The sequence below is a fragment of the Fusarium proliferatum genome (genome assembly GCF_900067095.1).
Source record: "Fusarium proliferatum ET1 genome assembly, contig: FPRO_scaffold011, whole genome shotgun sequence".
Lineage (NCBI taxonomy): Eukaryota > Fungi > Ascomycota > Sordariomycetes > Hypocreales > Nectriaceae > Fusarium > Fusarium proliferatum.
Window position 1 is genome coordinate 895,154 of NW_022194800.1, and position 24,373 is coordinate 919,526.

At 50.3% G+C, this 24,373-nt stretch overlaps 6 protein-coding genes across 6 annotated transcripts; 3 read left to right on the forward strand and 3 right to left on the reverse strand.

Annotated features, from left to right (window-relative positions):
- Positions 1-1,985: 1,985 nt before the first annotated feature.
- On the forward strand, positions 1,986-4,415 carry FPRO_08488 (uncharacterized protein; the record flags this gene model as incomplete). The annotated part of the gene is made up of 1 exon (XM_031222162.1): positions 1,986-4,415. The coding sequence occupies one exon, from the start codon at positions 1,986-1,988 to the stop codon at positions 4,413-4,415; it is 2,430 nt and encodes an 809-aa protein (XP_031087648.1).
- Positions 4,416-6,334: 1,919 nt separating this feature from the next.
- FPRO_08489 (uncharacterized protein) lies at positions 6,335-8,401 on the reverse strand (the record flags this gene model as incomplete). Its single annotated transcript, XM_031222163.1, has 2 exons — positions 6,335-7,816; positions 8,342-8,401. 2 exons carry the CDS (start codon positions 8,399-8,401, stop codon positions 6,335-6,337), a joined length of 1,542 nt encoding a protein of 513 aa, XP_031087649.1.
- Positions 8,402-13,442: 5,041 nt separating this feature from the next.
- FPRO_08490 (putative POB3 protein, that binds to DNA polymerase I) lies at positions 13,443-15,363 on the reverse strand (the record flags this gene model as incomplete). The annotated part of the gene is made up of 4 exons (XM_031222164.1): positions 13,443-14,028; positions 14,079-14,450; positions 14,503-15,228; positions 15,353-15,363. 4 exons carry the CDS (start codon positions 15,361-15,363, stop codon positions 13,443-13,445), a joined length of 1,695 nt encoding a protein of 564 aa, XP_031087650.1.
- Positions 15,364-16,227: 864 nt separating this feature from the next.
- On the forward strand, positions 16,228-18,111 carry FPRO_08491 (uncharacterized protein; the record flags this gene model as incomplete). The annotated part of the gene is made up of 1 exon (XM_031222165.1): positions 16,228-18,111. One exon carries the CDS (start codon positions 16,228-16,230, stop codon positions 18,109-18,111), a length of 1,884 nt encoding a protein of 627 aa, XP_031087651.1.
- An 832-nt stretch (positions 18,112-18,943) lies between these two features.
- Positions 18,944-21,550, forward strand: FPRO_08492 (uncharacterized protein; the record flags this gene model as incomplete). Its single annotated transcript, XM_031222166.1, has 2 exons — positions 18,944-20,915; positions 20,970-21,550. The coding sequence occupies 2 exons, from the start codon at positions 18,944-18,946 to the stop codon at positions 21,548-21,550; spliced, it is 2,553 nt and encodes an 850-aa protein (XP_031087652.1).
- A 701-nt stretch (positions 21,551-22,251) lies between these two features.
- FPRO_08493 (uncharacterized protein) lies at positions 22,252-23,457 on the reverse strand (the record flags this gene model as incomplete). The annotated part of the gene is made up of 1 exon (XM_031222167.1): positions 22,252-23,457. The coding sequence occupies one exon, from the start codon at positions 23,455-23,457 to the stop codon at positions 22,252-22,254; it is 1,206 nt and encodes a 401-aa protein (XP_031087653.1).
- Between the last annotated feature and the right edge of the window lie 916 nt (positions 23,458-24,373).

A 24,373-nucleotide genomic window follows, 5' to 3' on the forward strand; every position in this document is an offset into this window, starting at 1 on the left:
TTGAACTAGCCCGTCATCTGTTGCCCTGCTTTCAAGTTCAGTCCTCTCAGTCAAGTTAGGACCATAGCATGGTTCATGAAAGAGCACGCAGCTACTGTGGCATCATTGAGATTGCAAGTCTCGCAGATGAAGGACTATTATTCGAAGGCATGGAAACGGCGCAGCGTAAATGAGAATGAAGAGAATCATCAAACCATGCATGGGAAAGCACGAAGCGAGAGTCCCAAGGGCTCCGAATATACGGATGGAAATGCAGTGGGGTAGAAGGGCTGGGTGAGAAGACCCTTGCAGTTTTCACCGATCCCCTCTCGTCTGGGTCTAATGCATGTCTTTTGTGAAGTGTTGCCATGTCAAGGTCTCAGTAACTAATTTCGAATTTTCATTAGATCCCTCCGATTTTGATGGAAAGGATTCCCCGGTTGCATTCTGTCCATGTCCATTTCTAGATAACGAATCGTTTGATCATAGAGGCGGTTCACTGTGTTCATGTCACACCTCCAGTCTCCGGAACTCCCCACGATGTCAATGGCCGAGTACGTAACCTGCTCTGTGGGTTCATTCGTCATCCGAGCCAAGCGAAGTGGCTATGGCTTCGTTCCTGCATTGCTCATGGAGCTGGCTCCTCCAAAGCTACTGATAAAGCAGAGCTAACAGGGAACAGGCTTTGGTTCTCTGTCGAGCATCGCACTGAGGCCAGCAGGCTTGACGCGGTCTGTCAGTTGTGTGTCACTCTGAAGCTTTGCTAGTATATCTTGAAGAGAAAGTCTATCAAACCGGGCGCCGGAATCCAGTGTCATTATCTGCCACGAGCTCAGTGTGCTGAACTGCAAGTATCGTGTATTGAACGACGCACAGCCGAGAAAGAAATAGAGTCCAGATTCCACGACTTGTTGCTGCGTTGTCATTCCTAACTAACGCAACTGCAGAGACCGACTTTTCCTTCTTTCTTTTTTTGTGCTTTGGCTTTGAGCTCTTGTCGTTGTTTCAAGCTGCATGCAGAGAAAGAAAAACTTGCCCATTGACGCACGCATAACGACCCATCGCATCGTTGTGTCAACATCCACTTATTTATAGTTGCTTCTGTGGATGTGAAAAGTTTTGCAGGTCATTTTTGACTGTTTGGATCTCTTCATTCTCTGCTTGACGGCGTTTCGTCGTGTCTGTGTAACGGCTTGTGTTGTTTCCTCTTGTCTTAACCTGACATACAAGATAACACTCACTTATGGTCAAACATCTTGCACCCACTTGGTCTCTGTCTGGGTAGGCGGTTAGGGCGTCCATGGCACCACCACGGACCTCATGTCGCCTTACGACGAGTCCAGCATCGTCTGAGGTTACGGTTAGGGAAATGGACTCGCACTCACAGACACAGGCACATACACTCAAACTCGCACAGTACGCATTGCGGTACCGACACTCAAGTCTCCCTGATCGATGTATCCTTGCATATATCCAACCTGGACTATCCCGGCCAGAATGGGCCTTGCAGAGAAGGAAAACCCCCCCAGATTCCCGGGGCTTGTGTCCGTCGAGACGGGCCAGGGACAGCCCAACGCAACCCACTCGAAGCCCTGTCGAGGGTCCCCCCTTACCACCGCCCTAGTCTCCCTTAGCCCCAGTTCCTAGGGCCTGTCTAATCTTTGGGAGGGTACAAGCTGCCTTGCCCCAAGATTGCATCAATCTCTCGCTCATCTTGTTAACTTATATGTACATTGCATCCTCGTTGTTATAATCTTGCTGTTTGATCTCCCGATGACCTTTCCCACCCCTCATTTCGATACGTTTTTGAAACCTCGTGGCATCTGATCTGCCCTATCCCAAGTCTCTCTTTAAGGTCTCACTTACTCCATTCCTTACTCTATCCCACTGCCCTGCCTGGTCTAAATCAAGAACAAGAATTTGTGGAATAGTCCAGTTTCGCAAGTCATTGTTTACATACAGGGCACGCTCCGCCGTCGCCCTCCTCTTGGAGGACTTGTGTAATCATGTGGGCTGCTACAATGCCTTATTACTCAGAATACCAGTCGGATCGTTCCAGGCGCGATACAAACCAGAATGCTCAAGCCAGTGCCAGTAATGATGCACATGGCTACCGCGATGTATCCCCCCACACCCGGCACTCGCCCATCGATCTGGATGAATACATGGTGCCAGCCATAGAGGGCCCTCCATCACCCGAGAGAATTCGCCAATTGAGCAAGCAGATGAAACATGCGTCTCACCTTAATCGAGGTCACCGGGCTGTATCGTCTGGGTCTTCGTCGTTTGTGAATAGTGAGCGAGGATGGGAGCAGGGATTCGAAAACATGAGCATTACTCGGCACTCATCCCAACGATCTACGACTAGCGGAACTTCTTCCTCTCGAGACCGACCCGACAGTGTGCAAGTATTGGGCAAGAACATCTTCCATCGCCGTGCAAAGTCGAGCAAGTCAGGACGCTCGAGACGTGAGAGCAGCGCCCAGAGCTCATCGGGAAGTTCATTGTACTCGACTGAATTGAGCAGCGAAACTTCCTTGACCACCTTCAAGGAGGCCATCATGCCCACTATCTTTGCCCGCCGGAAATCATCTCGCGATGAGACGGCCCTCCAGAAGAAGCTTCAGATTTCTGGGCCTTTCAACTTTCAGCATGTGACGCATACTCCACGCGAACAGGTAGCCAACTCAGCATCTCGTACTCCGGGACAGGAGCAACCTCAACCCAACTTCTACTCAGACCGCGTCGTCGAACATGAAGTATCACCCCGTAGTTCAAGAGCCTCTAACCTTCCACGTCGATTGATCAAGCACGCTCGATCCCAGGAGCAGCTCCGTACCAGCCCACCTCGGCCGGTCCGACCCCCAAGACCTCCTCCGCTTGAGCCGCTTCACTCTCCTACTTTGGGTGCCCCTATTCCTCCCCCAAGAGGCTCAAGCCGACAGTCCAGCCTGCAAGATGGTGACCGACTTGCAGTGGCAAGGTTTGATCGTCCGCTGACGAGTGGTGGGTTCCGACACCCTCAGCCTTTTAGCCCTAGTGAGATCATGGAGCGACCTCCAGCAACATCTCATGGTTACGCCATAGCCCCTGAGCAGGCAGTATTGCCAGTAGACGATCACCGATTCTCGCATGCGATCACCACCCCCGATGATGCAGCCTGGCCACTTCCGGTAGCCGCAACTTATGAGCCACCGCTGCCAGATGTGCCAGAGGAGGAAGAACATACAGTAAACATTGGACGATCACCAAAGAGTATCATCAGCACCAGGTCTTCATTGCGTGCTAGCCAATCTGTCCCTCTTCTTCGGGGCTCCCAGACCCTCGAGAATGATGCTGCCCAACACAGTGCTGGACACTACGACGGCCAAGCTCACTCCTTTAGAGAGAGTTGGGAGGATGATATCGACTACTGCTACGAACACGAGGCGGATGCCAACTTCGATTACGAGTGGGAGAGACCGTCGTTGGAAGGTGGACGAGAGCATGCACCTGGAGTTCAAGTGGCTTTGTTTGAAGACGATGAGTTGAGGGAGCTACCGACCATCGGCACCGCTGAGTCGTCTCCCGGTATGCTTTCCGCGTCCCGTTTTGATATGCCGGCTCTAAGCCCAGCTAGTCAAGCTTCGCCGGAGAGTGCCTTCGAGGCCGTCACCCCAAGCACGGGAGTCGCCGTGACCAATAACTTCTCGCTCCCACGCGGTGACAAGGTCCACCGACCGTCCAATCTTGGCCATTGTCGAAACGACTCTCGAGCATCCAGCTTCAAGGAGTCGTATGGCTTCACCCTGTCCCCGTCGCTACTCATCCCTGGTGACTACCATCAACAGATGCTCCTCAATGAGACTGAGAGACAGAGCTATTCGGGTGAGGATGACGTGGTTCATGGTATCGTTGACCCCAGCCACCCCTATGAGGATGTCAGCAACGCTGCCAGTCACACCTCTCTTCAGATGTCTCATCAACGCGCAAGCACTTCCACTACCGCTACCAACTCTACATCTCTCTCTGACTCTACTGGAGAGCGCCATGTCTCTACCAACTCCACCTGGACTAACCTGACTCGTCTCACCAGCAGCACGTCACTGAACAAGTGGGTTGAGTCAAACAACACAATCCGCGAGTCACAGATCATCAAATCACACGATGATAGCGAGGAAGAAGACACTACTCCCCCTGCCTCCACCGAGAAGGACACGGTCCCTGAGCTCACACCATTCCCCTCTGTCCCCGTCACCAAGAAGCCTCACCACAAGAGCCATGCAAGCGAGTCTATCGTCAGGGATGATATCCCTAGCAACACTAAGTCTGTCGAGCTTCCTAGGACCCGACGTCCTCGTGCTAGAACTACAAGTCTCAGCACTCAGGCCCCTCCTGTGGGTCAATATGCCCTATTTCCTCGTACATATGCCAAGGGCAATGGCGATCGTATCTAAAGTGATTTGATCCCTCCGTGTTGATTAGTTACCTGTTGTCGACCTCAACACTTGAGGCAGCTTTCTTTTATTTCTGTCTCATCTCTCTCTCTCTCTCTCCCCCCCCTCCCACACACACACACACACACACACACACATGCGGCATATGTCGCCTTGACACTGCTTTTACACAAGACACTGTGCTCCTGGGCGTGTCAGCCCATGGTTGGATTTCTTTTGTATGGGTTTGAGCTTCGCTGTGAAAGGCATTCTATACTTGGGTCTCTGGTCCTACGGTCCGGCTTTCAGGCCTTGACCTTCAGCGTCGGGCAACCAGGTCATTTAAGGCGTACTTTTGATCTGCAGAAAGCAGTTCAGGGCATTGGGGGAGGTACTCAAAAGCTAAACAAGGCATTGGGTGTGTTTTTATTTTTTCATCTTTACTGCAATGTCTTTTTCGGAGTCGACCACTTGGGGGTCGGCCAATGGGTGAGAACAAGGTCCAGCTCTATGCGAGAGACCTTTGGGAACCAACTGGCGCAATATTTCCAGTTATGATGAGTGATGGATTTATGAACATTTAGACAAAAATCAGCGGCACATAGCAGTAAGCTATCTTGTACAACATACCGGCACCACAGCCAAAAAATGCATTTCTGCCAAGCGCGCTGACTTTGAGACATTTACTTGCTCTTTGTATATATACTAAGTTAAAAATGACTAAAAAAAAATGTTAAAGTTTAACAACCAAGCATTCAATAATTCGCATGCTAAGTGACCAACTTATTTTATTGAACAACTGAAAATTATGATGCATTCTTTGAGATGATGTCTGCCTCTGAATCCCTGCATTGCATGTCATGTCATGCATCAGGGGTCGCGTTGAATGCAATGGTTCACGCAACGCAAGGCGATTCGGGAACCAAGAGTATACGACCACGTCTTGTTCATGCCATCGGCTGATGTAGCTCTCCAGGATAAATTTCGAACTCTTGGATAGTTTCTTCAAGGTAGAGCCAACGTACACTAAAATTAAGGAGGTCAAGCTAAGATGCTTGCCATGCATAATTGTGGAATGAATTTCAAACCGCAACCATAAGTCTATTTCATGAACTTGATTATAGACAGACATGTCTCTGATAAGCCAGTGTCATATAACCCATGCTCAAAAGCCATGTCTATCCATTTCCCATTTTCTAAAGTCTTTCTTTGTTCCTTCTGCCCTCCCGTGCTTGCTCCATGTAAAACACTAAACCGTAGAGCTCCCTCATAGAATGCTTATGCTCCACACCAATGTAGACGAAGAAGATTCAAGTAAGGAGGCGCGGCAACATGATGTAACACAGAACATATGTCCAGTCCAATCAAGTCAAGCCCATGTCTCTATGTGTTGTGTGGGGTGTTGAGGCTTTTGTGTCATGTGAGTCGTAAGTCCATAGAAAGGATGGCACAGGTAATGAGGCAAGGAGGTGTAACAAGGACAATCAAACAACATGTCTAAGTGAGGGAATGTAAAAGGAATATCAAAAACAAACATACAAGGCCAAACAAACCTGCAAGCAAGTACCCATGAAAGGACATAGTCGCTTCCATTCGTGATACTGCCTGAGCGCCACGCCCCTTTTGAATCTGCCACAACTTGAGAACCAAAGCATGAAAACGAATATTAGCAGGGCGTCTGGTAATAGCTCGCATGGGTAAGGAGTGTCCACGTCAAAAAAATCGTCATGGGACCAACATGCTGTGCGAACAAATGAAGCAAGCCAAAGGATAATCAAACAGCAATAGGAATATGAAAAGCGCACGAAGCGGTTAAAGAGAGATGCAAACTTATCAAACATATCTTCGTTTATGAACATGTCGTTTGAGAAGCCTGACTCCTAAAAACTTTGGATGCAGTGTGCCACGCTTGCCTCCCTATACCCATAATATGTTGTTTGTTATGAATCTTCTTTCCCATCCTCCTCCTCCTCATCATCATCCCGCTCCCTCTTGGGATCCTTATTTGTGTCGGGTTCGACAGAGTTCTCTTGTCCTGATGAGGATGTTGCGCTTTCGGAGTTTGATTCTTTGAGTCGTCGTAGGCTGCCATGAAGCTCAAGGTTCTCGAGTTCGAGTTGATTTCTCTCACGTTCTAGTGCTTGAATATGCTTGCGAGCCATTTCAAGCACCTCGCCCTTACTGACACGTCTGTCAGCATCATTTGCATGGTCGGATTCGTTATCCTCGTTTCCATTGCCGGTGCTACTTTCCCCATGGCGGACTTGATCGGGCAGCGCACTGAGGAGAGATTCGAACTGAGCGTTGAGGCGATTTCGATATTGCTTCTCGACAAGATTATGAGAGGCTCGTGTTCGACGGTCTTCGGGAGTATCGTTGGGCTTGTCTCGACTGTTTTTGGATGTCCGAGAAGCACTGCGGAGCTTGCTTTGGCGGCTAGATGCTGTCGATGCCGTCGAGGCCATGGTCACGGATTTGGAGCCAATACTGGCACGGCTGTTCTGCGACGCAGAGCTGGGGCTGGCAGCATCGGATATCGAAGGTGCTGTCCCACCAGTACTGCTACTCATAGCCCCCTGAGAAGCGTCCGATAGTTTGCGAGCCTCTTTCTTTTGTCGTCTCGGTCGAGGAGTCTTTCGTGGACGAGAAGCAGGTGCTGCATTATTGTCTCCTGTATGCTCATCTATCTCGGCCCAGGGGTTGCTGGCAACATGATGAACGGGGGTCCGCACTTTTGGAGTGTTGGCATCATGGCTCATAGAATCGTCCCATTGATTTGGAATGCCGGTATCGAAGTGGGCACTATTTGGGTGAATGCTCGAAGGTGAAACGAGATTGCTTCCGTACGAAAACGAGGCTGGATCTGTCGGCGCATGCGAAAGATGATTCGGATGCCCAACAACGCTCATATGCCCTGAGATATCAAAATCAAACTGAGGGTGATTTAGCTGCAAGTTTGGAGGAACATGGTACATGCTCCAATCCATCGACATTGGGCCAGAAGAGGCGGGAGGGATGTGACTTGCAAACTCAGCGGGCGGAAGGCTCGCTGAACTCTGAGCTGAATGAGCTCCATGGCCATGGCTGTGACCATGAATTCCATGCGCCTGGGGATGCGCACCATGAGAAAGATGGGAACCATGGGGGTGTTGCTGCGCGTGTAAGTCGATATCAAGGTCAATTTCAAGATGAGCGCGTGATTGTGCACGTGACGATTCAGGAACGGTGCCCGGCAGTTGCATTCCGAGTACCGGGCCCGGTAAGGTCACCGGACTCGAGTGATGATTTGCGTTTGGATTCGCGTGGTGGTGGGTCTCGATTTCGGTCGGTTCTGGCCGCGGCGGCGCATCGCGGCTGGTTCGATTCGGCGACGAAATGGGCTGTTGATGTGGAAAATGACCGGGTGGCGCCGGCGCTATCATCTGCTCCAACGGAAACGCCAAATGTTAGACTTTATTCCATCTTCACTGATTGTTCACTCTTCTCTTTCTCCTGTTTTCTGTCTCAAAATTGCCGCTCTGTCTCTTCCTGGTCTCGACTCGCTTCAGCTCTTTTCCCCCGTCGGTTCTTTTGCCCCTGAGCTATTGAATTGCATGCGTCTCGTTTGACGAGGAAACTTTTGCGAAAAATGGCCTCTTCTAAACGAGTTTTTCTGTGGTACCATTGAAAACCAGGGCGCGAGAATAAACCATGATTCAATAGCTCGAGTCATTCTTCGGGAGAGGCGGAATCGAGATAGACACCAGTTGGGTCGAGACTTAGCCACTGGCCTGATGCATGGTGTTGACATGTCTCAGCTGCTTTGCTGCAGCCATGACATGCTATTGAGCATTGACCTCGACAGGATATCTCCAACTGGCCAAACTTACCTCTTCAACTTTAATTCACATCGCACAAGGGGGCAGCTGTACACTCTCCATCCGTCGCCTCGTCGTCAACTAACGTACCTCTGGCTCTTCTATGAGAAAGTCATAGAATGACTGGTCCTCGTTATGATCCCCCGCCATGGTGGGATTGGAGGTCGAAGGCTGCAGCAAATTCAGGATCTGCGTAGCCACTCGAGTGTTCGTCCGGCTCTTGTGTTTAGGTGTCTGGAGGAGTGGGCCGGGTATCGTTTTTGCCTATGCAACTAGGCGTGCCCTGGCTTTCACTTTAATAGCAACTGGTCGTCGATTGTGATCCAAGGATCAAGGTATGATGTTGAGTGAAACTGCGATCGAGCTTCGATCAGTGAACGTCTTGATAAACAACTTCCGTTGATTCAGTCGGCCTGGGCCCGTGGCCGGCACCGTACTTCACCACGGAGGTTGGTAGTTTAAGGGACCCGACAGCTTATACAGCAATCTGAAGCCGCAGACTCCGACGTCACTAGAACCTGCTCAATAGTTCTAGCACCACGGACGCCGATTTGCATCTAACAAGCAAATTAGAAGATCGAGGGCCCTATTCCCATTCCAGAAGGGGCGATGCTGTACGGTAGTCTCGTGCTCCCACCGAACACAAGATAAATGTCACCCCACCGAAGAGATTTCTCGGCACCACGAGACAATCGGTCACCTATTAGGTGACGGATCGAATGTCTTTCCCTGCCCTTAATTCTTTCTTAGATGATGAGCGAATGAGTGGCCGTACCTTTCGTTTCCACTAACGGCATTCGAGGTCTTCCTCACTGCCGCTCCGCGTACCTGCTTCACACCATTGTTAACGTCAGAGCACATGCTGGGTTGGGTGACATTTGCCCAGATCGTCACATCTTTACTCACAGGTTCCCTCTTCAGCCGCACTATCGACTGCGTATCCTCGTGGTGGTCTTTCCTTTTCTCGTACTTCGGCCTCCGGCCCCTTTCCTTCTCCTCCTCCGTCTGTCGCCTCTTCCCCTGAGGCTTTGAGAGTCGAGTGACTAGTCACGGGGACATCCAACGTTGTCCCGAGGCCTGACCGGTATTATGGTTCGAGGCCCTTGATGACTACACTCTGGCGTGCTCACGCATTCGCCCTAGTTATAGGATGTGGTGAGATCTGTTTTGTCAAAAATAACATAGGGCAACCTGATGGTGTTGTGTCAAAGCAGGACAAGCTTCTCGTCCCTTCCCCACGTGAACTATTAGGCTTCCAATAGGAAGATGTGGCTGGTATGAATCCGTGGCCGTGGGAAAGCCAATGCTGAATGATGGAGGAGCCATGTGTGGGTTCAAGTCGACGCCCTGATTGTGTTTGCATTAACTCGACAATCGAATTGGCCAGTGCCCCCGCCTTTACCGCCCAAAGGGGGATTTGGGGACAGCTTCTGGGAAACATGAGCTGGAATTGGACCTGGGAAATAGGTGGACTCCTTTGGGGGGAGGAGACAGGAAACCGGGGCTGGGATTAGGCCCGGGAAGGGGACGGGGACCGACTGTAAGTGGTACTTCGGGCATTCGTGCTCTGTAAAGTGATCGGCATATCGAGACCTTGCCCATCCAGCCTTTATTGGACATCTTGGCTTGAAAAGCCCTACCGCTCACATGTCAAGCGCGGAAGAGTGCATGTTTGAAGCGCCTATATCTTCCCTGTCAGTGTCGTTCTCCAAGTTCTGTCAGTTTGGCGCGATGCCGAATCATGTTGTAGCAACAATTGTGAGCGGTCAGATCTGGATCTTCTTAAACTAGGCTATCCGGCCACTCCACAAGGCTCTTGCCCGTTCTAAACTGGAGAGAGAAGGACGTTATTCATCCGTTATCTCTCATAAAAGCCAAGAGTCCGTTCTGTCAAGTGCCACAGCTCGACTAGTCTAGGTATTCAGGTGGCTCATCGAAAGAAGGACCACTCGTAAGTTGAGAAGCTCACTGGGCATGCTGGGAATAACGACCAGGTGACTGAGGTAAGGCCATCGTGATAGTAGATGATACCACAAGCTTCTTCATTTTGCTATGACTTCGTACGGTGGCCCGGTTGTTTCGGATCCAGCAGCACGGAGATGATAACTGTAACTAGATGGTTCCATTGATTTGGTAATTTTGACAGGAACACTCCAACCAGGTACGGATGGCTTCTGGTCCAAATCAGACCGCGTACTGACCACACAATTCTGTATGTATATGTCTGTATTATGGTGGTCTGATCCAAGTTCGCAACCGAGGAGCGGGGGGGTGGCTGGCTACAACCAGGGGGCAGGGGGCCGCAAGCCTGTAGTCCACCCAACGAAAATGTATGCCATGCCAGGGAAAAGAGGACCCTGGGCTAAAGGGATTCACGTTGGATGATGAAGCTAACACGTTTCGAGTGGAATTGGGGACCAATGGAGCCGGATGTGGTTGTTGGCCGTTGAGCTGATATGTCGTTTTGGGGGGGGCGTCGTTAGGATTGAACATGACGGACGGGAAAGACAACGGTTTTTTGTGGGCTAAACCATGTACATCTATCGCTGCCGTCTTCGTGGCGGTAGTCTTTTTTAGCCCTTTTGTTCGACGTCACTGTTTCTAGGTCTTGTTTCCTCTTTTCGGTGGTGACATCTCTTTTTTTTAAATTTTTTTTTATGGCGCTGAGTTTGCTGCAGAGTGTGAACAAGTTATTGCTCTTCGACCGAGACAGTGCAGACCAGTCGTTGGCCGAAAGCCAACGTTACTTCGGAAAGCAAGAGGAATACATCCCTCTTCACCCTATGCAAGGTGCAGTTAGCCCGGAGCTGCTTCTCCTCTTGTGAAACAGACAATCGATTATGTAGTGGTAGGGTTTGCATAATGGTTTGTGTGGCTTGCTCAGCCCTGGCAATTCATATCGAAAATGTTGTATAGCTCATATTCAGCCCTGATCTACATTTGCAAGTTGGCTGTGAGTACGTTGCCTTGTGAGGGGAGGTTCTTGGGATAGATCAAATAAAGGCGGAATTAGTCAACCATATGAAACAGAGAAAAGAGTCCTTTCGGAAGGCAACCGCACTTTCCTAGGACAATGGAACGAATGGATTGGATGCCACATACACCTCAGATACTTGCTGTGCCTAGGTAACTGCCAACCCTGCGCCTGTCCTGTCCTGCACGGGGAGTAAGGTGTTTGGGAAGGTGCGACGCAGAACGGGTACCTTCTTCATGCCAGCCAGGTATTACACGATGTGCGCGTTGTGTGTGGAGCTGATGAGGAGGAAAGTTGGATGTAGTATAAAGCAAGGTAACGGACAAGAGAATTGTGGTGTTAGTTTCGTTACTCGATGGGAAACCGAAGGAATTGCTCGAAAAGACGAAGGATTTATAGAGATCGTGACAGGTCAACTTCCCTGCCACTTACACAGATTCAGTTCAGGTCCAGCGAGTCATAGTTACGTCTTGAACTCGTGTAAGAAAACGTTTTCTATAACTCAAAAGCTTGTTCTGCAGAAGACAGCGATAGCGAGCGCTCCTAAGAACCCTGGAAGGATCAGATCATGGATATTCGACTCGAACGGACTCCCCCTTCGACTGACGGGGCCTTCTGTTATAGGACCCAGGCATTATTTGTGATACCCTCCAGGCTCCATGCTCAAGGTACCCCTGATCCTCGGTTCTGCAGGCCGAGTAGCCGGTCGTTCAGGTTGTCAGAACCCTCTCGTGCATTATCGTTGATGGGACACAAATATTCATCTGCAGGCTCCCATCCTTCACACGACAATTAGCTAGGCATTTCCAAGGTGACCCTACCAACGGCCCGGCCAATTCAATGCGCTGACTCGGATACGGCCCCCCTCCTGTGAACCCACGTCGGAGCCGGAGTGTGTGAGCTGTCACATACTAATGCGGTAATACATGAAAAATGTTTTCTTCTTCTTCTTTTTCATTAACTGCGCTCCATGTTACGCTGAACTTCGGCAGAAGCAAAACTTCGCTTACACCCCTGGCCCCGGCTGATCTGATCTTTGTCCAAACCTTAAACGACAAGGTCTTGGACCTTTGAATGGCACCTTTTTTCTCCAAATATACCCAATAATACGAGACTTGAATTTTACCCCTCGGATCTCGTTATTATTACCAGAAAGGGCAATTTCTATGACACCAAATCTTGGTGCACTGAGCTGATCAACATCACCACGAGGCTTTGGTATCAGATCACCTTCAAGTATTGCAAGAGTTCTACGTACCTCAGCTTTGCAGTATGTATCTTAGTCTCTTAACCTGCCATCGCTGATCAAGGGCCACCCCTGATCGTCGGAGCCAAACCGAGAGCGTTCAGCAACTCTCCGTCTCCACCTATAGAATCAGCAAGACTCACATTGGGTGTACAGGAACGCACACGAGAGTGCAGGATCGTGATCTACAGTAAGCAGCCAGCCTTCCGGAGAATATCCATCCATGTTTTCTTTTCTTCAACAGAACTGTTAGCTAGGTAGCGTACCTATTTACGCATTTGCCTTGGCGCTCGTACGTTGTTTGCGACTCGTGAGCGCACCATGACAGAGACTGATACGATGGTAATTAGACTGTTCGTTGTAAAGCCGACGATAAGATTTTATGGGGGGCTCTCTTAATAGTCGTCACTAGCTCTTTGCGGCTGACAACTGACGGGCGATCCAAATGTACCCCTCTCCAGGTGTCGAGGACAAGGAATACCCCAGATGGCTTGATCAATTACGAGCCTGCAGTAGATAGGTATGTTACAGGCTAAAGGACATCCCGAGGCTCTTTCAACTCGATGACTTATTATTATTATAGTTTGTTGATGAATAATGTTCCATAATAAGAAACTCAGCGTAAAGCAAGCTTAATTTCATCTAGCCTCAATCGATCTAGTCTGGTCTACTACATGTCAATGCCATGGATGTCATGACCAATGCTCACCGCAAAGTTGTTCTCAACATGAGTCGTGCAGAAAGGCAACTTGCTGGCCAAACTATCAAAGCGGAAATAATTGTAATTGGAAAAATTTACGACTACATGAACCCAGGTGGAAGTGTCAAATCGTCTTTCTAGCCCAAACGCCTTTGGTATCTCAGTCCCCAAGACCAAGAGTTTTCCTAGTCCCGCTCCCATTAAACTGCTCACGCGTCTCACTTCAAAGACACACACGCACTCCGTAACCACATGCCTAGGTATGCTACGTTTAGCCTGTCTTCTTCTTCTTCTTAGGACGCTCCTCTTCAGCGTCCTCGTCATCATCATCCCTTTCTTCATCTTCATCCACATTGCTCTCGTCACTGCCTGAGCCAGAGCTCTCGTGGGCACTATCGTACTCCTCTGCTACATCGCTTTCGCTATCAGTTCGGAAGTCCTCATCCACGCTCTCCTCATCCTCATCAGCGGAGCCACGGTCAGCCTTGGCGGCAACTTCGTCCTCGGAGTCGTCCATCTGCTGATCGAGGGCGGCAGCAAGGAGGTTGGCATCCTCGTCAATCTCGTTCTTGACCCGCAGTCCTTTGAGCTTGAAGAAGCTTTCAAGGGCCTTGAGGTCCTCACGACTGATATTGCTGAACTGGGACGAGCCGGCACCATTCTTTAGAAGAACTGTGATGTCAAATGTCGATAGTGCTGAAACAGCTCCGCTGACACGAGAGAAAGTAACCGATTGTGTCTGTTCGTAAGCGATGTAGACAGCGGGCTTGGGCACAAACATAAAGGCCTTCTCCAGACAGTAGAGGAAACCCTCGCTTGCCTTGATAGAGCACTTGATGCCGTATTGGCTGCGGTGTCTACACGCGGGTCAGTAATCTCATGGCGCAGCAGAAAACAGGGGACATACGTGATGAAGTCCTTAGCAGGGGATGAAATCTTCCTGTTACCCAGACCACGGAAGATCTTGGCGACAACTTGGTGGAGGGGTTCCTCGTAATGAGGTTCCAGCTTGTCTTGATACTTGCTCTTAAGCTCGTCCTCGTTCAAGTTAAGGTCAATAGTGACTTCCTCGTCCTTCTTAAACTGCATCACAACGAAGGGGTATCGCGTTTGACCTTGACGCAGGGGCGGATCCAGACCCATAACAAGCATGTAGTGCACCTCGTCAGGCTTTGGAAGTACCATGAACTTCTTGATGGCCTCGTATTGAATCTTGTAGTCGTAGGTTTTGCCTCGGAGTCGGAAAGAGGCTTCGTACATGTCGATATCGAAACGACCTCTATAGATAATGTATTAGCGTGGGCACAAAACTGGCAGAAAACTGGACATACCTGGGCGTGAGATGTAGGACATCCAGGAAAGTGGCGATAGTATCGCCAGCAGTCTCGCCAATCTCAGCCTTGTCAATGAGAGTCTCATAAAACAGAGTAGCGGCATTCTTTTCCTGCTCGTCGTTACCGGCATCGCTGCCTGCGTCCTCTCCTTCAGCCTCCTTGCGAGTCGTAACACCAGGAATGTAGAATCGCATCTCGACAAGCTGGTCCCGACCAGCGGCAGCCTTGGATCCTTTCGACCTGGCACCACCGAGCTGGGCATTAGCACCTGTATCAGGGAGTGCCATCTCTACTGCCACCTCATTGCGGCCAGCGAGGTTGGTGTTTCCAATTTCCGAGTAGGCCAATTCGAATGCGGGCCGGTTTTGGACGCTGAATGTGAGTTCGGACTTGGAAAATTCGGCTTTGCCCCAGTTCCAGCCTCGCAGTGCATGCTCCTTGCTCTCAAGGACAGTGCTGTACCAGTTCTTGAAGACCTTGGCAAGGCGGTCGTAATCTTCTTGTTGGAAGCCATCGAGCTGGATTATGCCGGATTTGGCGCGCTGTACAATCTTGATCTCATAGCCCTTGGCAGCGCGACTCCATTGTGCAGAGGCGATGTTGTTGTGATCGAGGGTGAAGGTATCGCCGCCGCCCACAGGCTTCCATCCGAAACCGGTCTCTGCGAACCTGCACTTTCCGCTCTCCTTGGAGAGATCCAAGTAGATGTTATCGAAGCTCTCGCTGTGATTTTGATGGCTTTGTTAGCTAGCTGTTGCTGCGGCAATGCTTATGAGGGCCATCAAAGGATCGAGCAACCTCAAGTTCTGTGGCGAGAGAAAAGGGGGAATTATGAGAAATCACATACATAGCAGTCATTTTGGCGACTGATAGAAAGCTTTAGATGCGCGGAAATATGCTGTGACAAGAAGATGCTGTCGTCCTTGTGAGGTGACGATGTGTTACGATTGGATGCAAGGCACGGTTTAGTCTGAAATTTGAGTGCACCCTCAGCTTACTGGTAAGGGTTCAGGTCGCGGTCGGCGCGCGTCTTCACGCGGCCACTCTAAGATGCCCCACTTTAGTTATATGCTACTCCATGTCTCACTGGTTGGGGGCATTAACACAATATCATAGATGCCGAGACTTGAAACCTGATAACGCGGTAACTTATAAGGTAGACAGACAGCTTAAGAGGCCCAGAATTGAATATCGAATGGGGAAGCTGGAATTCAATCTATGTTGTGACATCCAAGTCTCTGTGCATCCTCTTAGCTGTCTGCTCTTGGTAACAGAAGCTAAATTGCTGATGACCTAACCACCCATTGCATGGAACCTTAACTGTCGCTAATGACACCACGAGTAGCTGCAATATCTCTGGATATGGCGTAGAAATCCATAGAATGAGGTAAACAATGCAAGGTAGGTAGGTAGCATGTGAATTCAACCAAATCGACAAAATAGCAAGTCATCGCCGAGTCCTTAGGCCCCGTGCACTATTAGTTCCCCAACATTGCCTATGTCGGCCCTCCATGTGACCCTTTCTCCGGTCTCCAGTCTCCACTTCCAGCGATAAGGTGCATAACATCATAGGCTTGATAACTGTCGCCGCCTTCATCAATCCATCTTCATGATCTACTACTATCAATACCTTTCTCTACTTTCCATCAACCTACTCAACAAACTTCAACTCAAATCGTATATGCGTCTTTTCTTCTGCTCAGTAGGATGGTCAATACCCTCATGACAACAAATCGCCGCTCCCGACTGTCGGGCTCTCGATGCGCCTCGACTGGCCGCGTAACCGCTGCCTTGTTGCTATCATTCCTCGCCTTCTCGCCATCGTCTGCTCACAATAACATCGGCGACCGATTTCACGACGACGTCCTACTACCTCCTGGGCCAGCACTTCCAGTATCGCCAGAAGTTCCTGCACCCGCTGAGCATACCTTCAGCCTCCGGCACATCTACCATCATGGCACACATCTCCACCCAGGCCTCCATCGGAAGCGAGATGTTGTTCATGACGAGTCAAGAGTCTACCTAGCTGCAGAAGACGAATATGGCGAATATGATGTCTCTCAATTAAAAGCCAAGAGCCATCCCCAGACAATCCAGCGTCTAGTAGACCGGAGGCCATCCGTCGTCGACCCTATGGTCGCTGAGTCTCGGCAGAGAGGATACGCGGCTGTGCTTGATGCATCAGCATGGACTATGGATCAGGTTTCTTCACCCGACATCAAAGATAAGGACACTGTTTTGACCTTGGCTATTATGACGGCCAACGCGTACGTCAAAGATGAAACAGAAACCGATTGGGAGGATGTTGGAGAAAGATGGAACCGCAGCGCCGATTTCGGATGGGAGTCTGATGGTCTCCGCGGCCATATTTTTGTTGACGATACGAACTCGACTATTGTCATCGGATTGAAAGGCACGTCGATGGCTGTTTTTGATGGAGAAGGCACCACAACCAATGACAAGGTCAACGACAACCTGTTCTTCAGCTGCTGTTGTGCCCAACAAGGTCAGTGGACCTGGCATCAAGTCTGTGATTGTGCCACAGGCACGTATTCATGTAACAACACTTGTGTTGTCCAGGCTCTAAGGGAAGAGAACCGCTACTATGGCGCTGCCCGCGAGCTATACTCGAATGTCACAGAACTCTATCCTGATGCCCAAGTCTGGCTGACAGGGCACTCGCTTGGTGGCGCCGTCACCTCGATGCTGGGTATGACATATGGTCTTCCCGTCGTTACATTTGAAGCCGTCCCAGAGGCGCTTCCAGCTTCCAGACTAGGTCTGCCTGTCCCTCCTGGTGCTAGTGCCGACTATCCCCAAATGCGCGAGAACACAGGCACATTCCATTTTGGTCACACTGCAGACCCTGTCTATATCGGAACATGCAACGGCGCAACAGCTTCTTGTACCTATGGTGGCTATGCTATGGAAAGCGCATGCCATGCTGGCTACGAATGTGTATACGACGTTGTCGCCGATAAGGGATGGAGGGTCGGAATTGGTACACATCGGATCCGTTCTGTCATTGACGATGTCATCAAGAAATACGATGGTGTTCCCGAGTGCAGACGAACTCCTGAATGTAGGGACTGCGCTCAGTGGAAGATGTACGAAAGTAATGGCACCGAAACCACCACAACCTCATCCTCACCAACCTCGACCTCCATGACTACCCGTACTAGGACCCGCACCTCAACTTGTGAGACGCCCGGCTGGTGGGGTTGTCTTGACAAGACCACACCCGCTTCGACCACGACTTCGACTACGTCGACCTCCACGTCGACCTGCAAGACGCCTGGCTGGTTTGGGTGCAAGGATAAAACGACTACCGAGAGCAGCACTACAACGACCGTAGATGCTACTCCTACGACGACTTGCCATACTCCTGGAAGGTTCTGGGGCTGCCGCGACGAAGTTGAGGCCACAACAACAGCTGAACCTGGCCAGGTTACGAACGTGCCTGTCACAGCTGCGCCCACAGGTACAATGGAAGACGTTCCTAGCACGAGCGTGCCAGAAAGTCAGAGATGTCTCACTCGTAACTGGTTTGGGTTATGCAAGGAGTCGGCTGTTGAAGACATGGAATTTGCCCCAGATGAGATGTAGAGGTCGGCACTGAGGGGTCCAATCCTAGCAGCAATGTGCAGGCCATCTCTCGTATCTCATACATCGATCATTGGTCGAAGCAACACGCACCTCTGCCTGCTACAGCGGCTTGATTTCCGTTTTTCTGTCTCTTGACCGGGCACCTGGCCTGCGATATAGAGGGACCCGCTCAGCGTTTAGCCATGATAAGTTTAGCGTTTTAGATACACTCATGAAAATCATGAGGATGGAGTTTTTGTTTTGTATACTGGAGGATACGGCGTTTGATTAGGTACAAATGACCGGACTACAGTCTTGAACACATGCGATCTACATATGAGACTCGCACATTTAGACGAATGGGATCTATTGAATATCAGAATAAATTTTATTATTAAATCATTCACAATTTATTACTGTTCAACACGTCGCGAACATTGTGTCGCTGGAATGCGCCTATCGTATTACACCGTTCTCATGGAGCAAGAAAACATGAGACCTTAGAGGAGGATGTTAAAAAAAAATGAACTTATTAAAGATTCTCCTAAACTTAGAATAAATTGCCCAAGTCTTTTCATCACTTAGGATCAAGGTCTCAAGTTTTCTTGCCTCTCCCTGACCGTCTGTCGTGATGTCAGCAACCTACTAAAAAAAAAACCCATCCCCAAGTCTACTAGTCTTCTCCCCACCAAAAAACGCGTTCGTCAACCTTGCATCTTCTATCTTTAGCTTCAATCCCACCAGGCGACGAGCCACGGCACAACACCGCTCCATTATATCAACTTGGATATCGTTCAACATACGCAATGTGATAACTTTACGCCCATTTCGTCCCGACAATCGATAACTCGCGATGGAAACGGAATCCAAACCGTCCGATATGGGGACTCCCTTGTCTTCCACGTTATCTAGCCTCAGCGACAGCGACAGTGACGCTGAAGTTTCGAAGGCTGCTGGCCCCAACAACGACACCGATAGCCAGAACAATAACGAAGACACGGTAGAATGGCTGGCTACAACTCGAAAGCGCCGTTCTACCGCGGGCAACAGAATGAAGTCGATGCTCGCCAATGAGGAACCTGATTCAGATCTCGAACTGCTTTTCGCCGAAGACGAGAACGACCAGGGCTTTTCCGATGCTGAAGAGAACGGTTCGGATGTCCAGATGGACTCTTCAGACGATGAAGACGAGAACGACCATAATGATGATGACCTCGAGGGCGAGAAAGAATTGGAAAAGCAGGCCAAGGAACATCGCGCTGCTCAGCGCAAACGAAAGGCGCAAGAAGCCATCCCTGCCAAATTCCGCAAGAAAGTCCGTATAGATCCTACAACGAGAACGCCTGCACCTGTGAAGCCCGCGCCACGACCTAAGAAGAAATCTGAGCGCACTTCATGGCTGCCGTCTGCCGCGGACCTACCGACACGAGCCTCTTCCCGCCAAACGACTCGACTCTCCAAGGAGCAACTGCATCAGCAAATGGTTGAGCGAGAGGCGCGCCGGATAAAACAGCTGGCTCAAATGCAGAAGAAAGCTGCCAAGCTGGAGGCGATGAAGAAACCACCAATGACCCAGGAGGAGCGATTACGAGAGGCAGCCATTGTCGAGAAGCGCAATAGCAAGAGTTTGAATCGCTGGGAAGAGGCTGAGAAACAGCGTGAGGAAGAACGTCGAGCGAAATTGGCGGCACTGCACAACAGAACGTTGAAGGGACCTGTTATTACTTTTTGGAGTGGGATTGGTGAATGGATGGGAAGGCATATGGTGATTGAGGAGCCTGCCAAGGAGAAGAGGAAGAGAGGCGAGAAGGCAAAGGGTAAGGATAAAGACAAAAACAAGGAGAAAGCTGGCCCAATAGAGGACAAGAAGGAGGACGGTCAGAATGGCACGCCAGCTACAAATGGTGAAATCGTCAACGCCAAAGAGGGATCGCAACCTTCACAGGCCATACCACCAAGCATAGCGTCAGCAGAGCCTACAGCAGCATCTGACTCCAAAGACACAAAACCAGCTACTCCTACTAAACCTGTTAAAGATGTCACGAAACCCACAGATGCACCTTCAACTTCAGAGACGAACGGTGCTCCTCCAGCGGTTCCCAAGACTGAAGACATCCCTCCTCCGATGACTATGCCACCACCACCTCAACCGCCGCCTACACCTCCAAGCAGTTTGGCTGCTCCAGCTCATCTACCATCGACCTTCGTGCCAGCTCCAAGCCCTCCTCGATCCCAGCATCCTCCACCAAGTGGTCTCGCTGCACCACCACCGCCTCCACCTACCCCCGCTGAGTCAGTGTCAACGACAAATTCCTTCGTGGCTCCTCCATCAGGGCTATCTCGTCCACCGGATTCTAAACCGTCTGGCGTTCTAGCAGCGCCCATTCTTGCTCCTCCTCCAGGTATTGGTATCAGCGGAAATGCACCCCCCATGATGGGCTTCGGCAATCCCAAATCCAATGTCCTGGCACCACCAAATACGTCTCAAGGGGCCATGCCTCCTACACTCACTGCAGCTGCTCCTCTTCATAACACTCCTCCGTCAACTATCTCACCCCCTCCGTCAAACCCTTCAACAGGAGTCACACCCATATCCTCTACAACGAATATTCAACCCAAAACTATCACGCCCGTTCCCCTAACCAAGTCTACCAGTCCCAACACTCCCGCTATAGCCCAAGCCCCTGACTCTCAAACGCAACCTCCTCAGCCCTCAACCGGAGCCCGCAATGCCATCGTCTTCCAGAACTTCGACGACAACGCCCTCAAGGATCGTAGTATTCAAACGCAGATCATCTTTGGCCGCAAGATGAATAAGCCTTCCAGTAAGTTTGCACGGATGATCTTCAATAAACGTCACGTTCTCTAACCCTGGTCAGAACCTTCTCCTGCGCCTCTTTGCGTAATCACAAATCATCCCGCTCGGTATCGGGATCCGCGTACCGGCCTTCCTTATTACAATGCCTACGCGTATCGGGAGATCCAACGCCTTACCCGAGGCGAGTACCGATGGAGCCACATCCTTGGTGCTTGGGTCGGTAGCGGCACATATGCTGCACGAGGCGTCCCCGAACGCTTCCTGAACCCTGACAAGAAGGGGCCTGAGAAGAAATCTACGCCTGACGAGGGCCTCAAAGGCAAAGATGCTGTCAAGGCCCCGGATCAAGCCCAGGACCCGCAAACAAAAACCCCTGATGTTCCGTCGGGTATCCCGACTACGGGGGACAGGATGACTGGGGTCGAACAAGGGGCTTCCGCACCACCAAACTCTGAGCCTAATCAGACGATACAAACCAAGATGGCGCCGCCGGCAGTCACTCAGCCTACAGAGGCTACGAATGCAACGGCCGCAACACCAGAAGTGCCAAATATTACTCCTGCTCCAATAGCTCAAGCTCCGACAAACCCCCTACCAACTACCGCAGAAAAGCCCCCATCACCACTTCAGACAGCTCAATAATATTCGAGACGAATTGCATGGATCGCTATTATGGTACTTTCGCTGGATAGATAAAGAGCTGTTGAATCGCAGGAATTGGCATGATAACATGACGGCAACTACAATATGTACCACTATGTATGAATACAAAGCATTTTGACAGCATAAAAGCATGGCTGAGATTATTCACCATTTGTCGTGTCAACAGAAGTGTGTAACTGGTAAAACCAGTGTTGTAGGTTGGTTATAATTGTGTCTTATCTCATCTATCAAGATCGCTATGTCATCTACATACGCATGCAGATAAGAGCAAATCACTCCAACCCATAATCCTCGTCTTAGGCCCAAGATTCGTGTTTCGATAACTGCCATGTCGTCCTTCTCGTGAACCATACCACCCTTCCCTCACATACTCCTTTGGAATTCCATTGTTACACGGCCGTCTATTTCGATTCGCCCAGATCCTTTTCTTATTACCCCTTGGGGATTGTTGTACGTTTGACATCTCGTTGAGCTGCCTATGCTTGCGCCATCCCCTCTTATTCCTTTTAAAACTCCAAATGCAAATCCCGCTGTGTTATGTTCATTAAATGTTGAACCCAAATTTTTGAAATCCAGTATTGAACGCCGCCGGAACAATGTTAATCATAGAGTGTGGTAGGCGCTGAAGCCCAAAATTAAGCTGTATCGTATCAGATACTATGTGAGTATGTTGTAGCTGACTAGTTGGCCTTGGAGCCAATAACGTCAACCATCCAGCCCAGCTCGGCCGCAAACTCGTCCAGGCCGGTATCGATAGGCGCACCGAGGAAGTTTCCGCTGTCGCCGCGAGAAAGAAGCGATGTAGAGTTAACCTTGGCGTATGCCGATTGGGACTCGACAATTTTCCGTCCTTGTTCCCGAGACTCCGGGAGACTGTAGCACTCGAAGGAGTCGGTAGTAGGGGCCATGCCAGGAACAGGCTGAAATGCGAGGATGTCACTGTTGCTGCTTGATACAACGTCGTCCTCATCATCGGTAAGATCAAAGAAGTTGTTTCCTTCGTCTTCAGGAAAGTTTGGCGTGGCCGGCGACAAGAAGAAGCTCGTGGCAGGGTTGATTCGAGAGTTAGGAGCCCGAAGAGTCTCCAGCCTAGGTCGCGAAGGAAGCACAGCCGATGCAGGCACACCGCTGACCTCTAATAAGCCCTTCCTAGATGGTTTTGAAGGGATCAGAGGCAGCGTGCTTGAATGAGCGGCATCACTCCTGACTGACTCGGAGGAAATAGTTCGCTTGAAGGGAGGGGGTGAGAGACGAGTGACGTAGGGCTGTCCATCAGATGCTGCTGAAGTAGCGAAGTTATCGTCGTCATCGTTCTCGTTATCCTCTACAACATCTTCAGGGATGACTAGCGATGGTCTTTCACTGAGGTTAGAACCAGGGCGAGGAGGAAGGTCATCCGATAAGAAGCGTCGAAGAGATTCAGGTGAGATATCTCTTGTTCGAGTGCCCTCTGATGGCGTCGTGCAACGTTCGTCCATATCCTCGGCGGGACCGGACAAGTCGTTGCGGATGGGAGATCGCCCACGCTCGCCCTCAGAGTTCACCTTTCGACCAAACAAGCGCTTCCATGCCGCCGGGGCAGGTGATAATGATCGGGACGAAGACTTGTGATTTAGTGATGGAGATGAGCCAACCCGGTAGGGAATGTGGTTGGCTGGTACTGAAGGTGCAGGTCGAGGTGTGATGTACTTGGATCCGGGATTCATGGTCTTGAGATCGGTGGCACGCATAGAGGTGAGAGAAGCACTTCGCTGCCTGAGAGCCTGCTCGACAGGAACGATTAAAGTATTGACAGTTTGACCAGGTAGGTATGGACATGCTGTGGTTGAAGGGAGGCTAGGGTCGTGTGTCTCGACCGAGCCATCTAGCTCATACTGGAAACCCATTGTTAATATAAATGAATGACTGGATTAAATAATAAACAAATAGTGAATGAATGAGTGAATGAAGAATTGAAATAAGTGAGAGAGGCGATGTTGATTAAATGTGTTTAGGTGGTTGGGTAAACGAGTGTTGATGTATGTAGTCGGGTTCACTAGTTTAAGGCAAGGGAGAGGAATGGGTTTGTTATGAGGTGATGTGCAATGCAATGCAATAAGATGGCATATACCGAAAGGGATAGAACAACATACGTAGTAATAATAGGTATGACCCATCTTAAGACCACCGTGCCTCTTGTTGGGATACGAAGGTGCTGTGCCAGTACCTGAGCCTGAGCTTGAGCTTGTTCCAGCGCCTACGCCAGCGCACGTCGCAGAAGCCGAGACGGAAACGTCGTCACAGACAATGTCACGGAAAGAATAGCAACCTCTCCACTGATCACGGCCCCGCCGGATGTCTCGTTGCATGGGGTGAGATTGGCTGAAATTGTCCCACGACCCAATAAGCTGCACGGACTGTGTCGAAGGGGGAGTTTGACTGGGGTGCTTGTCAGCGGCCGTCGTTAAAAGCCATCGGGTGACGGCATGGAAGGGGAATAGAAGCAAAGGAAAAAGGGCAGGGAAATTGCACCAAGCTGCACTGCAGTACGTTACAGCCAGCCACACGCTTTGGAGCCAAGGGGTAGAAGCTGAGAAACAAACTGGTACGATAGCTGGCAATCGTGGGGAGACAAGGGAACCCTTGGATCGATCCCAAGGTAGCTGCAGATAGAGACTGCCATCTGCAATCAAACCCAGCTGTCTTCCCCATTTTGATGCATACAGCATATTAGCAGTACCAAGCACTGCAGCTAGAGGCTGGCCGGACGCTGACTTCAGCTCCGACTTTTTACGCCCTCAATACAAAAGAAAAAGATGCGAC